The sequence below is a fragment of the Zerene cesonia genome, chromosome 12, assembly GCF_012273895.1.
Source record: "Zerene cesonia ecotype Mississippi chromosome 12, Zerene_cesonia_1.1, whole genome shotgun sequence".
NCBI lineage: Eukaryota > Metazoa > Arthropoda > Insecta > Lepidoptera > Pieridae > Zerene > Zerene cesonia.
Genome location: NC_052113.1, coordinates 2,422,491 through 2,435,023, shown reverse-complemented (window position 1 = coordinate 2,435,023; position 12,533 = coordinate 2,422,491). Strand labels below are relative to the sequence as shown.

General features: G+C 35.0%; 2 protein-coding genes across 4 annotated transcripts in view; one reads left to right on the top strand and one right to left on the bottom strand.

Moving 5' to 3' along the window:
* The first annotated feature begins 1,082 nt into the window (after positions 1-1,082).
* On the top strand, positions 1,083-6,764 carry LOC119830996 (ovarian-specific serine/threonine-protein kinase Lok-like). The gene is made up of 9 exons (XM_038354196.1): positions 1,083-1,251; positions 1,366-1,495; positions 1,576-1,712; positions 1,818-1,945; positions 3,182-3,307; positions 3,944-4,147; positions 4,401-4,612; positions 4,974-5,175; positions 5,672-6,764. Exons 1-9 carry the CDS (start codon positions 1,083-1,085, stop codon positions 5,927-5,929), a joined length of 1,566 nt encoding a protein of 521 aa, XP_038210124.1. The 3' UTR covers positions 5,930-6,764.
* Positions 6,765-6,871: 107 nt separating this feature from the next.
* Positions 6,872-12,533, bottom strand: part of LOC119830997 (protein spinster) — a 30,354-nt gene continuing 24,692 nt past the window's right edge. The window contains exons 6-10 of one of the 3 annotated variants that reach the window (XM_038354199.1): positions 11,702-11,963; positions 9,851-9,949; positions 8,979-9,177; positions 8,221-8,240; positions 6,872-8,124 (exon numbers count right to left, since the gene is read on the bottom strand). In XM_038354199.1, coding sequence (XP_038210127.1) covers positions 8,221-8,240; positions 8,979-9,177; positions 9,851-9,949; positions 11,702-11,963 — 580 coding nt within the window. In that variant the 3' untranslated portion in view covers positions 6,872-8,124. Of the gene's footprint in view, positions 8,125-8,220; positions 8,241-8,978; positions 9,178-9,850; positions 9,952-11,701; positions 11,964-12,220; positions 12,230-12,533 lie in introns of all 3 variants that reach the window. The other 2 variants (XM_038354198.1, XM_038354197.1) reach the window with 2 other exon arrangements.

The window sequence follows — 12,533 nt, the reverse complement described above, 5'->3', positions numbered from 1 at the left end:
GAAATGTGATGCCATTATTGTGATATTGATTTGACTGCAATAAACTCTATGTAACTCATAAAACAAAAGAGTTAAAGAATAAATACAGTTCAGTACCATTTTTTGCATTGGACAATTATTTGGATTACCTATACCTAACTTCCTACAAACTTTGCAAATCATATTAAAATAAAGATCGTAACATAATATGAACAAGATTTTTTTATTCCCAACACGTGACAAAGAAGTAACGTGTTACACACACCGTACACGTGAACGTTTTTACTCTCTGTTAATTAAAACTTTAAAGTGAAAATCCGTTTTCAGGCCAAATCCAATTTTTCTATGTCAAATAGCGGACCGATTAACAGTAATAGAGGAGAATTCAAATTCTAAACCAAATTCAAGTTCAAATTTAAAATTTAAAATAAGCTGAATTTGTATAAAGATTACTAAATAATAAAACCGCTTATAATCCCAATTGTTTTATGTTAACACAAAATTAAAATGCAAATCCAAATCCAAATGGTCAAAGCTACAACATATTTCACACGGAACCCAAAAACCAGGGTGAAATTGAAATCTACAAATAAGGTCTATTTCGAAGTCGGTTAAAAATAGCTGTGAACTCTGTATATGAGCGACTTCTGACGTTGTAAAAGCTTAGAAGCATCGCAATTTGGTAAATCGTTTCACAATAGGAGTACGAAAAGGAAAAGCTATAGCAGCACGCACGCAAGTGGCGTGTATTGTTAACACTTTAGTTTATGTCGTGCATGAAAGTTCATTTACTGAATTCAGTAGTTCAATATATTTTTGTTGATTAAAGTTACAATTGAACAGTCTATTTTTTTTTTTTTTTTGCTAAAACATCCTCGTCTTTTAGAAGCAGCTGCCACAGAGTAAGTAGTTGCGAGACTTTTCGGGTATGGCAATTGGCAATCAACTGCTTATTGTGTCATTTGTCGATTGTCAATTAGTAGTCATCGTTGCATTTTGTCATGAAAAACCGCTAGATATTTGAACTTTTTTAAAAGTTTTTACTTATTTTTCTTTAAAGTATTTGAGTCTTTTACTTTATTATTCTTATACAATAATGCAAAATGGGTGACGAAATAATGTATGACACTGCAAATACACAAACTCAAACTCAAAATTCTCAAGTTGAATTGAGTCAAACTAACACTCCGTCCGCGATCCCAAATATTTGGGGTAGGCTTTATTCAACAAAATGCTGGAAGAACGATGGGGTAAAGAAACCTGACTATTACGGTAATTTTATTTTTATATAAATTCTACAAATAGTGTTTCATATAAATTCACTTTTTATTCTACCTTCATTGAAATTTTTATAAAAAATTAATTGACCAGTTATTTTTTTTTTAGACCTTATTCAACCAGATTTTACTCTAGGAAGAGCATTATCATGTAATATTGTAGTTAAGAAAGAAACTATGAAAGAAAATATTCTAAAAAGTGTAAGCAAACAACATTTTGTTATTAGAAGAGATATGACGTAAGTACACCATGAAAACAATGTTACTATTTCTGTATCACTTTTTTTATTTTTTATTAATTATTTACATAAATTTCTAGAGAACCATTAAATCCTGCTATCTTAACTGACTTATCATACAATGGTACATATGTAAATGGTGTACAAATTGGGAAGAACCTGAGCAGAGTATTAGATGACAATGATGTGATAGCTATTACACATCCAACTGTGACAGGTACATACATACATACATATATTAATTTATTACCTTATATAATTTGTATGATTTTTTTATTCTTGTAGCATCTATTCATTTTATTTTCTTATATTTTATTTTCAGTATTTTTATTCAAAGACCTACTTAAGAACAAACAAGATAATATTCCTAGAGAAATCTCACAGAAGTATTATATTTCAAGGGTATTAGGACAGGGAGCATGTGGAGTTGTTAAATTAGTGTATAATAAAGTACGTTTTTTGTTTCTTTTTTTTATTATTATTATTATTATTATTATTATTATTATTTTATTTAAGCACACTAGCAGCTAAAAAGCTGATGCGTGTGTATTTTATGATTTGAAGAAAACATTTAGTTCATCCAATTTATTTTTAAAACTATTCAACGTGGGTGCCATTATTACACTCTCGGGTAGCCTATTCCACTCTGTGACAACACGGTTGGATAAAAAATGCTTCATGGGGTTGCATTTACTTTGCACTCTCCACAATTTGCGTGAATGTCCACGTAAATCTTTGTTTTCATTCAGAGTGTACAAACTGTCAATCCCGGGTACATTATAATACCCACTAAGTATTTTGTATGTTTCGATAAGACTTCCCCTCTGCCTGCGCCTTTCAAGAGATGTGAGGTCAAGTGCTTTCAGACGTTGTTCATAAGGTTGATTTCTAAGATATCTGACCATTTTTGTAGCTCTTCTTTGTACATTTTCTAAAAGTGTGATATCTTTTTTAAAATATGGGTCCCAAATCACATATGCATACTCTAGCAGTGGACGTATGTAAGTTTTATATAACTTTATGAAAGTTCTCGATGTAAGACGTTTAAAAGCTTTCCTGACAAGATACATCATGGAGTTTGCTCTTTTAACCACGCCAGTAATGTGAGTTTCCCACTTTAAATCTTTACTTATAGTGACACCCAGGTCCTTTTGACTATCTACTGGCATAAGTTGTTCATTTCCAAGATAATATGTCTTATGGGGGTTATTTTTGCCTATATGTAGAACAGTATGTTTTAACACATGATTTATCTAAAGTATAAAAATTAAAATTATATTTATTAAAATATTGAGCCCCAGTCCGAGATGACACCTTATATTATGGTATACAAATAGATGGACTGACATTTATAGGCTTGTTTCTGAAATCAACAAATAAAATAATTGTATTTAGGTGTATCAATATAAATGTGAATAAAATTGTGCTCATTTCAAATTTCATCACAATCTACACACTATTTAAACCCTTTATAATAGGACAAAATTTAAGGCCCATATCCTTTTCCTTACCCTTCCCAGTCCTTTCCTTTATTCATCTCACCAATCCTTTTTTAATCCCTTCCCAATTTAAAGTCTGCAATCCATTTGTAGAGGCGTAAGGTCTGCAATGGACCTTAAGCCTTAAAAAACACTTTTACTAAACTTATATTAATAACATGAATATAAAGAAATATCACTTTTACAGGTGACGTGTACAAAATATGCAATGAAAATAATTAAGAAATGTAGATTAACAAATGGACAAGTGAATCACCTAAATGACCCATTAAAAATTATGAATGAAGTGAATATATTAAAAGCTTTAAAACATGTAAGTTTTTTCTATTGTTATTTTAACATGATTTACAGTACATAACTAGCCGTCATTTGTGACGGTTATTAATTATCATGATAACATTTCTCTTTCTCAGTACTTATTCAGCACAACACAGTGTTTATATCATAGGCAGTAGGTGATAATAATGTCACTGTATCATAAACAATTTGTGTTAATGAATTACCAGGCTGTTCTGCCTTACGCTTATCATTTAGGGGTATCATATAAAATAGATGTTGGCCAATTCTTAGACCTACTCGATATGCACAAAAAAATTTATGAGAATCAGTCCAGCCATTTGGCGAGGAGTATGGGCTTGAACACATGTGACACGAAAATTTTATAGATATAATATTTTATATAGATAATCTATACAGATATCAAATGCTAGACGAAACAATTATATTTTGATACAAAACACTGTCTCAGCCAAGTTGCATCCAAAGAGAAAATTAAAAAAAAAACACCTGATGAGAGTCACTAATAGCTTATTAATTAACATTTATTCACCGATTTTCTCATACATTATTAATTCTCTTTTTAACTGATAGATAAGCTGAAAGGGAATATATCTATGAATTGTGAAATTGGCCATAAGCATTATAACTTAAAAAAGTTTTTTGTTTATAGCCATGCATTATTGCAACAGAGGAAGTTATTGATTCAAAAGATGCTGTGTACATTATCCTAGAACTGATGCAAGGTGGAGAATTATTTGACAGAATAACGAGACAGGGACATTTATCCGAGAGACTAACTAGATTCTTCTTTAAACAAATTGTTCTAGCTGTTAAGTACCTCCACTCTCAGGGCATCACACACAGAGACCTGAAGGTAGGATATGGCTCATTTGTCTATTGTATTTATATACTCGCAGTATCAAATTGCAAGCTGGATTTTTACATTATAAAAATGTCGTTTTTTTCTTAATTTGTTGATACAGTACATGCTGTCATAGTTTGGGGACCAATGTACCATACAGATGTACAATTACTTTGACTTAACTTGCAATATTGGAACTTAAATTATTGTCTACTACATACAAAATAAAATTGCTTAAGTGGTCAAACAATTTCTACATTTACAGCCTGAGAATGTGCTACTTGAGAGTAAGGTAGACGAAACACTAGTGAAGATAACTGATTTTGGTCTGAGCAAATTTGTAGGAGAGGATAGCTTTATGAAAACAATGTGCGGTACTCCAATCTACCTTGCTCCAGAAGTATTGAGGGCTAATGGACAGAATTGTTATGGCCCTGAGGTTGATGTGTGGAGTTTGGGCGTTATATTTTTTGTATGGTAAGTGTATTCTTAATGTTTGCTGAATAATTTATAAGCCAACCTTTTGACTTGAATTTAATATTTGATCAGAAGCATTTTTTACTATCAAGGCACAATCAAAATATTCTTATCAATATTTGTTGTAAAAATTGTGTCAAAGCATACTTTTTTTTTATTACTTTATTAAAAAAAAAACTGAAGTGTCTGCGCAAGTTTTCTGATATCATCACGTAAATACTGTTTAAGTAAATACTGAATACTGTAAAATGCTCATTACATACTTTCTAAAAGACATAATTAGCTCAATTCAATATTGACAATGTCTACACTAATCTGTTTGGACTACTATAATATGCTTGTTATATATCTGCCCCGCTAGCCTAGTCGGCTACCTGCCGTTCTCGGCGGAGTACCGCGAGATGTCGCTGGGCGAGCAGATCGCGACGGGCCGCTACCGACACTCGGGCGCGCACTGGCGCGGCGTGTCGGCGCCGGCGCGCCGCCTCATGCGCCGCATGCTCACCGTGCCCGCGCACCGGCGCATCACGCTCGATGAGATTCTGGCGCACCCGTGGATGCAGGTTCGATTAATCAATTAATTAACGGAATGAACGAATGAATAATTCTTTATTGTACACCATATTTAATAAGTAATAAAAGTTAATCTATTAGTTATCAATGCATAGAAGGCGGCCTTATCGCTAGCAGCGATCTAGTGCTGCATTATTTACTCTACCACTCAAAAAAAAAAAAGATATATAAGAGTATATCTTCTTTTTTAAAAAAAAGAAGTAAGCTAAGCATATGGACTACACATAGAAGTGAAAACTTATAATTTTTAATTTTAGTATTAAGATGTGAAATTTCATAAGATGTCGGTCAGTGCAGATCGGTGACAATAAGATTTTTAGATTTTTCCTTCAAAAATTGTGTTTATTTACATACACACAGAATTGTGCTCTCCTCATAATATTCCGATAGGGTTACCTAACAAAGTCGTTAATACATAAACTTATATATTCACAACTTTATATATTTTATTTTTTATGACACATACTAAATTATAATCATTTTCAGGATGACGAAGTTAACCTCCGAATCGACATACTCCTCTCACAAGCGCAGATGAAAAATGGATATCTCTCCTTATCATCGAAATCAGACGAGGAGAATAATAACTCGTCACAAAACACCGTAAGCGTCGTTAGACTCGTTGCGGCCAATAAGAGAGCACTAAGTGACAGTTATAATTCCTGCGAACCAATCCCTAAAAAGTTACGGTGTGAGAACAATGAAGATACCAGTTCGACCAATAGCTTTTGTTCTGAGGAGTGACTGTTTTTAATGATTTTATTTTGTTGTTGTGGCGATTGAGTTTTGCGTTTTCGAACAGATATTCAATAATAGAATGTAACAAAATTGTTATTCAAAGGAAGTAAAACGGGACAGGAAGTGACTAAAACCAGACTATATTTTACATGAATGTAAAATATATACAGTTCTAATTTCGATATTCTTCTTGGGCATTATATTGACACATTTATATATTGTAAATTGCATCATTCAGTACCTATACGTATGATATTTTTATTATTATTAATCATACAAGAAATTAGTTAGGATATAATATCTCTTCCGATATCATTTTATAGCATTAAAATCGCCTTGACTCAATCGCTTTTGTGATATGAAAGCTCTAATTCTTATTGACTTATTTTTAACATTTTAATTATTCGTGTTAATTTTAATGTTCCTATTTTGTTAATTTGTGATTATTATTTGATTTTGATGATTTTAGAACTCTATAAGTATTATTTCGTTCCAATGTTGAATTTTTAAATTGATTACGTCAATAGCTACCTCTTAAATATAAGTTAATTATCCCACCGTTTAGAATATATTATGTGTGTTATGGTTATCGAAACAGGTTTTCGAATACATAAAAAATTGACGGCCAGCTCGTAAGACTAATAAGATGATATTTTTCTTATCATCAAGAGACACGTCAAAATTAATGATAAGATTTTACTGATGAAACAGGCTCGTTTTAATTGTATCCAGTGCCATACCTGTTACATCATGTTGAGAGATAATAATCGATAAATTTGTGATTCTGGTATACGAACGCCAAATCCGTATTTTCGTCAATAAAACAAAATTCTTTCAAAAATAAATTAATTATTTATTTTCAATTCCCTTCAATACTTTACACGATATTTACAAAAACAAATTACTAATTATTTATTATTATTAGGAATTTTAAACAATTCAGTCTTGATTGATATTCATTACAGTTTAACTTTGCAATCATCCACAATACCTTACTAGGTTACACAATATAAGTAACACACCGAATACACACCCGTGGCACGAACTTGCATACGTCTTTAATTCAAGATAAACATTTTTCAATAAATAAATATGGGAAAATAAAATAAAGTAAAAATGAAGTTTCGTTGAAGGTAAAAAATAGATATGGATAAAAAAGCAGTTAGATACGGAAAACTTCATTAATTAAAAACGGGAAAATAAAATATTAAAGAAGTTAAGTTCAAAGAAACAAATTGAAATTGAGAGTTAAATACCGAAATATCCAAATTCGTGACACAGATCTCTCACACTTAAATGCATGAAATTAATTAGAAATAAATAATTGAATAAACTACTACCACTCAATTTATGTTGAAAAAATACTTTCATACGATAAAATCACTCATAAGGGTGATTTCACATTGATGTACAATAACTACTAACCTACTCGTGAATGACCCCTTATACAATAACAAAATAATTCTTGTACAAACAAACTACACTTCATGCCACATAATTAGGAATCAAACTAGGTAAGCTAGAAAATGATAACACTATTAAATTAAAAGATCAAATTGGTTTCATACTAACTAAATCAGTGTGACCACCCTCATAAATAATACATCAGGTAACATTCAAACGTTTTGAGTACATTAAGTCCTGTAAGGTCTTTGCTACAAACCGTTAAACTGCATGAATACAACAACATTATAATACCAAATTTTGCATTGATCCGTTACTCTACATTGCATATAATAATCAGGATAAAACAAAAATAAATAAACCTTTATATTCTTGTGTAACAAGTGCTTGAGGTAATAATACATTGGCAAATAAATATATGTACTTAGCTGAGGTGCAATCGGTGTCCTCAGGACTTGGGAGAGTCTAAGCGTAGGCACATGTGTTCCGTATTGTGATGCCTAATTTGGATAACTTACACGAAATTTGTTCACTAAACTATATCACTCTTTACATAACCCAAACTAACCGCTGTGCATACTTAATCAGTCTTTTCCCGTTCCAATGCTACAAAAGCTGTTGGCCACATATGATGCACACATGTTAACAGTTCTATATGAAATTGAAACGCAGCTTAGTGAAAGTTTAGGCTCTCACAGATCTATTTGCTCTAAATTGACTGTAAATATCCTATTCTCCGCCTATAGCTTCATCTTGCGCGTTGCTGTGGGACGGTTCGGCGTTTTGGGTTTCGGCTTCTGTAGAGTAAACAAAATATCGCATTAATACGTAGGCCATAAGGTTTTAAACTGTATCTAGCTACGGTGCGTAAGCGAGTAGGCCATATAACTCACCTACATAATTTTTGAAGTAACTGGAAAGAAATTAAGATGCATTTGTAAGCGCAAAAACATATACGACTAAGGTGTAAAACTAGTGTTAGCGAATAAAGTATAGAAATTGAAAGCAGAATATTAATAACGTCTTTCAACAGAAGGAATAACGAATGCAGAATAAGGACATTTTTGAAAAGAAATAATATAAATCAAGATTCTTTAAAATTCAATCTCAAGTTTGTTGTCTATGCGTCCAATGACAATGAAATTTGATATCAAAGATGACACCGAACTACATAAGAAAAACTACAATAATTAAAACTGAACCTGCACACTAAAATGTAGTAAAATTTACACATCTCCACTAATATTATAAAGCTGAAGAGTTTGTTTGTTTGAACGCACTAACCTCAGGAACGACTGCTCCGATTGAAAAATTCTTTCAGCGTTAGATGGTACATTTATTGAGGAAGGCTATATATTATAGGCTTCGCGACTTCAAAAACAATTTCACCATTGGATGATATGTACCTGATTCCCGAGTGCTATAGGCTATAGGGGCCGGGCGTCAGTCCTGAGACACGGAGGGCCATAGTCTTTTCCTTACCCGTTCCCTGTCCTTTCCCTTATTCCTCTAGTCAATCCTTCCTCAATCCCTTACCAATTTAAATTCGGCAATCCATTCATACGTTCATGGGCGGTGGTATCGCTTACCATCAGGCCACCCAGAGCTCCAGAGAAGACATAGAAGAAAAAAAATATCAGCGTATACTAACCGGCAATGGCCCTGTCCACCTTGAGCTTGTCCCGCACGATGTAGAGCGCGGTGAGCAGGAAGAACACGCCGCCGATGACCTCGACGAAGCACGTGACGAACAGCGCGTACTGCAGCGCGCGGAACTGCGCGCCCGAGCTCGGCGCCTCGCCCGCGCCCGCGCCCGCGCCCCCCAGCGACCGCTTCAGCGCCTCCGATATCTGTTGGCGATCGGCTTGAGAAATACTGACTGCGCAACATCTAGTGGCAATCAGGTTGAGAACCTTGGCTACCCAATCATCATCATCATCATCATCAGCCCATATATGTTCCCACTGCTGGGACACAGGCCTCCTATGAGGGTTCAAGCCATAATCCACCATGCTGGCCCAGTGCGGGTTGGCAGATGTCACATGTCATCGAACTTTTGATTCTTGGACATGCCGGTTTCCTCACGATGTTTTCCTTCGCCGTTTTCAGCAGTGGTGATGTAATACATGCGCAGATAAATTGAAAAATCAATTTATTTCCTGCACGCTCGCCCGGTCTCGAACCCCGACTTGTCGATTTTTAAGTCCGAGGTCCTCACCACTGAGCCACCAATGCTTTTTTGCACCACGGCTACCCAATATCTGGTGGCAATTGTGTATGTTACTATGTGGTAGTCGTGCACGCTTCGGCACGAATTGGGCCTGCTCGCACCGGTCGCCAAGGTATTTTATATTTTGATACACGAGTGATTTTGGATGTGACAAATTATTTATTGAATTTTATTACCTGAGAACCAAGTTTTCCAATATTTTAAACTAAATTAAATCCGTTTCCTCTCAGCTTGAAAAATAATTAAAAATTGCATTGGAACCTCTTTTCGCAAATATAAAATGAAACACTCACCACACCAACTAAATAGGGACTGCCAGCGTCACCGAACATGTGCGATATTAGGATCTGGAACGCTTCCGCGGTGGAACGACGGGGTGGAATCACAACATACTAAAAAATAAAAACAACATATTATAAGTAAAGTTAAGTTTATCAACCACTTATTTTTATTAGAAAAACATGCGTAGAGTATCCAATTATTGACACACTGTGTTATTTAATATTTTTATTATTAAAAATGCTAAGAAAAGGTATGGCATGACGTGTATAAATAACAAATTAATACGTTGCAAATTGTGCAAACAATGCGCAATTTCTTACTAGCAGTAGCAACTAAGAATGAAAATATTATTAATAGTCAATGTTCTGCTCCGACTTCGTGAATACTTGTTCTATTTTAATTAATACCTTTATTGTGCAACATATGGAGCATAAATATTTAAATATGTCATTGAATGAGTTTATTGACTTGCACAGTCAACGGGATTCGAACCCAATTATGTAGTTTTATCCAAGGTCAAAGTCCGTCGGCAAGTAAATATTATTAAATTATAATATTTGCCTTTTAAATCGGTAAAGAAGTTTTAAGTTTATTCATTTCACATAGATTAAATGTATTAAAATTTTTTACATTTTTCCTACAGATAATGTGTAACTATTGTATTTTAAATAAAGAAAACCAGTTCACAGCAAACTAGCGCCATCTATATAATATAGAGCTAATTAGCATAAAATCCTGACTCACAAAATCGTGAGCGCTACACGTTGCTTAACTTTGTCAATAGATGTCGCTATTTCGCAAAAAAACTTGAAACCAGCCTGAAGGGCGTATAAAAGTAAAAATAAAACGATGAGATAGCGACATTTGCTTTCAACAACGATCACAATGTACTCATGTATGACTGGTTTCAAGTGAGCATGCTTTGTGAGATGATAATGTATGCAAATCGGATACATGCTAAGGCAAAATGATTTTGTAACCTCATTTCCATTACAAAAATGGCTGTACTTAAAATGTGTTTCAAGGAATATAGTTTAACGCTACGTAATATTACGGACTATGATACCCCATGCAATGAATGAACTAATAATAATAGCTATAAGATATTTAATACTAAAATTACTTATCTAAACTAATAGTACTCTCAACGATTGTCGCTTTTGGCTCTCTTTGTACTGTTGGTTTAGCATTATTTACAATTTAAAAGACAACAAAATACAGCACATGATGTCACCACCCGTTTGATAGTTTGGTTTATAGATATAACCGTTTGGAAATTAAGAAGGAAACGTGTGAAAATATAACAAAGGTATTAAAAAAAATTATGTAGGCGATGATATAATGAGAAAGAGATAAATTATTTGAAGCACAATTTTTAAAAAGAACAAATTTATCCATTTGCGAAAATTGAAATTTATCAATTTGTGCATATAATATATTGTTATTAAAATATTTATAAGAAATGAATCAAATAATGGACAGGATTTAAAAAAATTCAAACATTTTAGAAATTACTATGACTAGTATTCAATTTGGTGCTTCAAATTATTAAATTCATGAAGGTAAATTTTAGTGTCAGTCCATATTATCTTAAACTTTACTATTATGGAGTTGTTGTAAGGTTAAGAAACTTTGCAAGTAGATATTTTGACAGTGTTGACAGATATCAATCACTTAACGATAGATTACTTTATTAACACCTTTGTTACTAAAAAATAATTCAACTCAATCTACACGATCATCTACCACCATCATTGTACTGTACACAAACACCCATCTATCTACGCTCCCACGTCCCGGAAGCATCGAGAAGCTTCCAGAAGCTTCCCGAAGCGTCGAGAAGCCAGCGGCGACGCGCTTACCAGCGACATGTCGGCCACGATCGCCCAGTTGAGGTTGAGCGCGGTCTCCGCGATGAACATGAGCGCGAACGACGCGTAGTAGTACCCGTCGCAGAGCAGGATCGCGAGCGCCATCGCCGGCGCCGAGACCAGCAGCCCCGCGCCGCAGATGACGGGGTGCGCGCGCGGGTAGCGCTTGCCCAGCGCCGTGCCCAGCCACGCGCCCAGCGGCACGCCCGCCGCGCCCGCCGCCATGGTCACCGCGCCGAACGTGAGCGACACCCTTCGCACACCGCCACGCCGCGCCGTCAGCCCGAGCACGCCGCATCGCGCACCCATCCACACCCGCGCGCGCGCTTTGCTTCGCCGCATCGAAATCGCACTCAGCATTGCGAGGTGTGTGGATGAGTACTGATCGAGTGTCGTTGCTGACGCGTCCGGCTCGTGAAAACAGTGGGGTATGTGTAATATCCCACCGTTTTCCATGTCTTATCGCTATGAACTAGCACACAATCGAGATGGCATAGGTTCAGTTCGGTCGGACGATGTTGTTTGTGACGCGTGTATATTAAATAATGTGAATATAAACCATGTGCCAAATAGAATGCGTGTAGAGTATCTAAAACTAGCCTATAGGTCAATCTGCTCCCTATTTGCAATCGCCGGACGTTTTCCTCCGAACAACGCATCCCTTATCACAAATAGACAGCAGACGCTACATTAGCATAAACGGCCACAATCAGCCCGAACGCAATCAAGCAATGATAATCCTCATGCTATTAATGGAGATGAGTGAAGCCTATACATGAGTACATCGCGACCGGTCGCATCCCGCGGCGGCTCACCAGGACGA

What these genes read in the sequence shown, in the direction of transcription:
- LOC119830996 (XM_038354196.1), top strand. Translation starts at nt 1,083, where the DNA reads ATGGGTGACGAAATAATGTATGACACTGCAAATACACAAACTCAAACT. An exon ending in TTAAATTAGTGTATAATAAA is followed by an intron (nt 1,946 to 3,181) that starts GTACGTTTTTTG and finishes TCACTTTTACAG; the next exon opens with GTGACGTGTACAAAATATGC. An exon ending in TCACACACAGAGACCTGAAG is followed by an intron (nt 4,148 to 4,400) that starts GTAGGATATGGC and finishes CTACATTTACAG; the next exon opens with CCTGAGAATGTGCTACTTGA.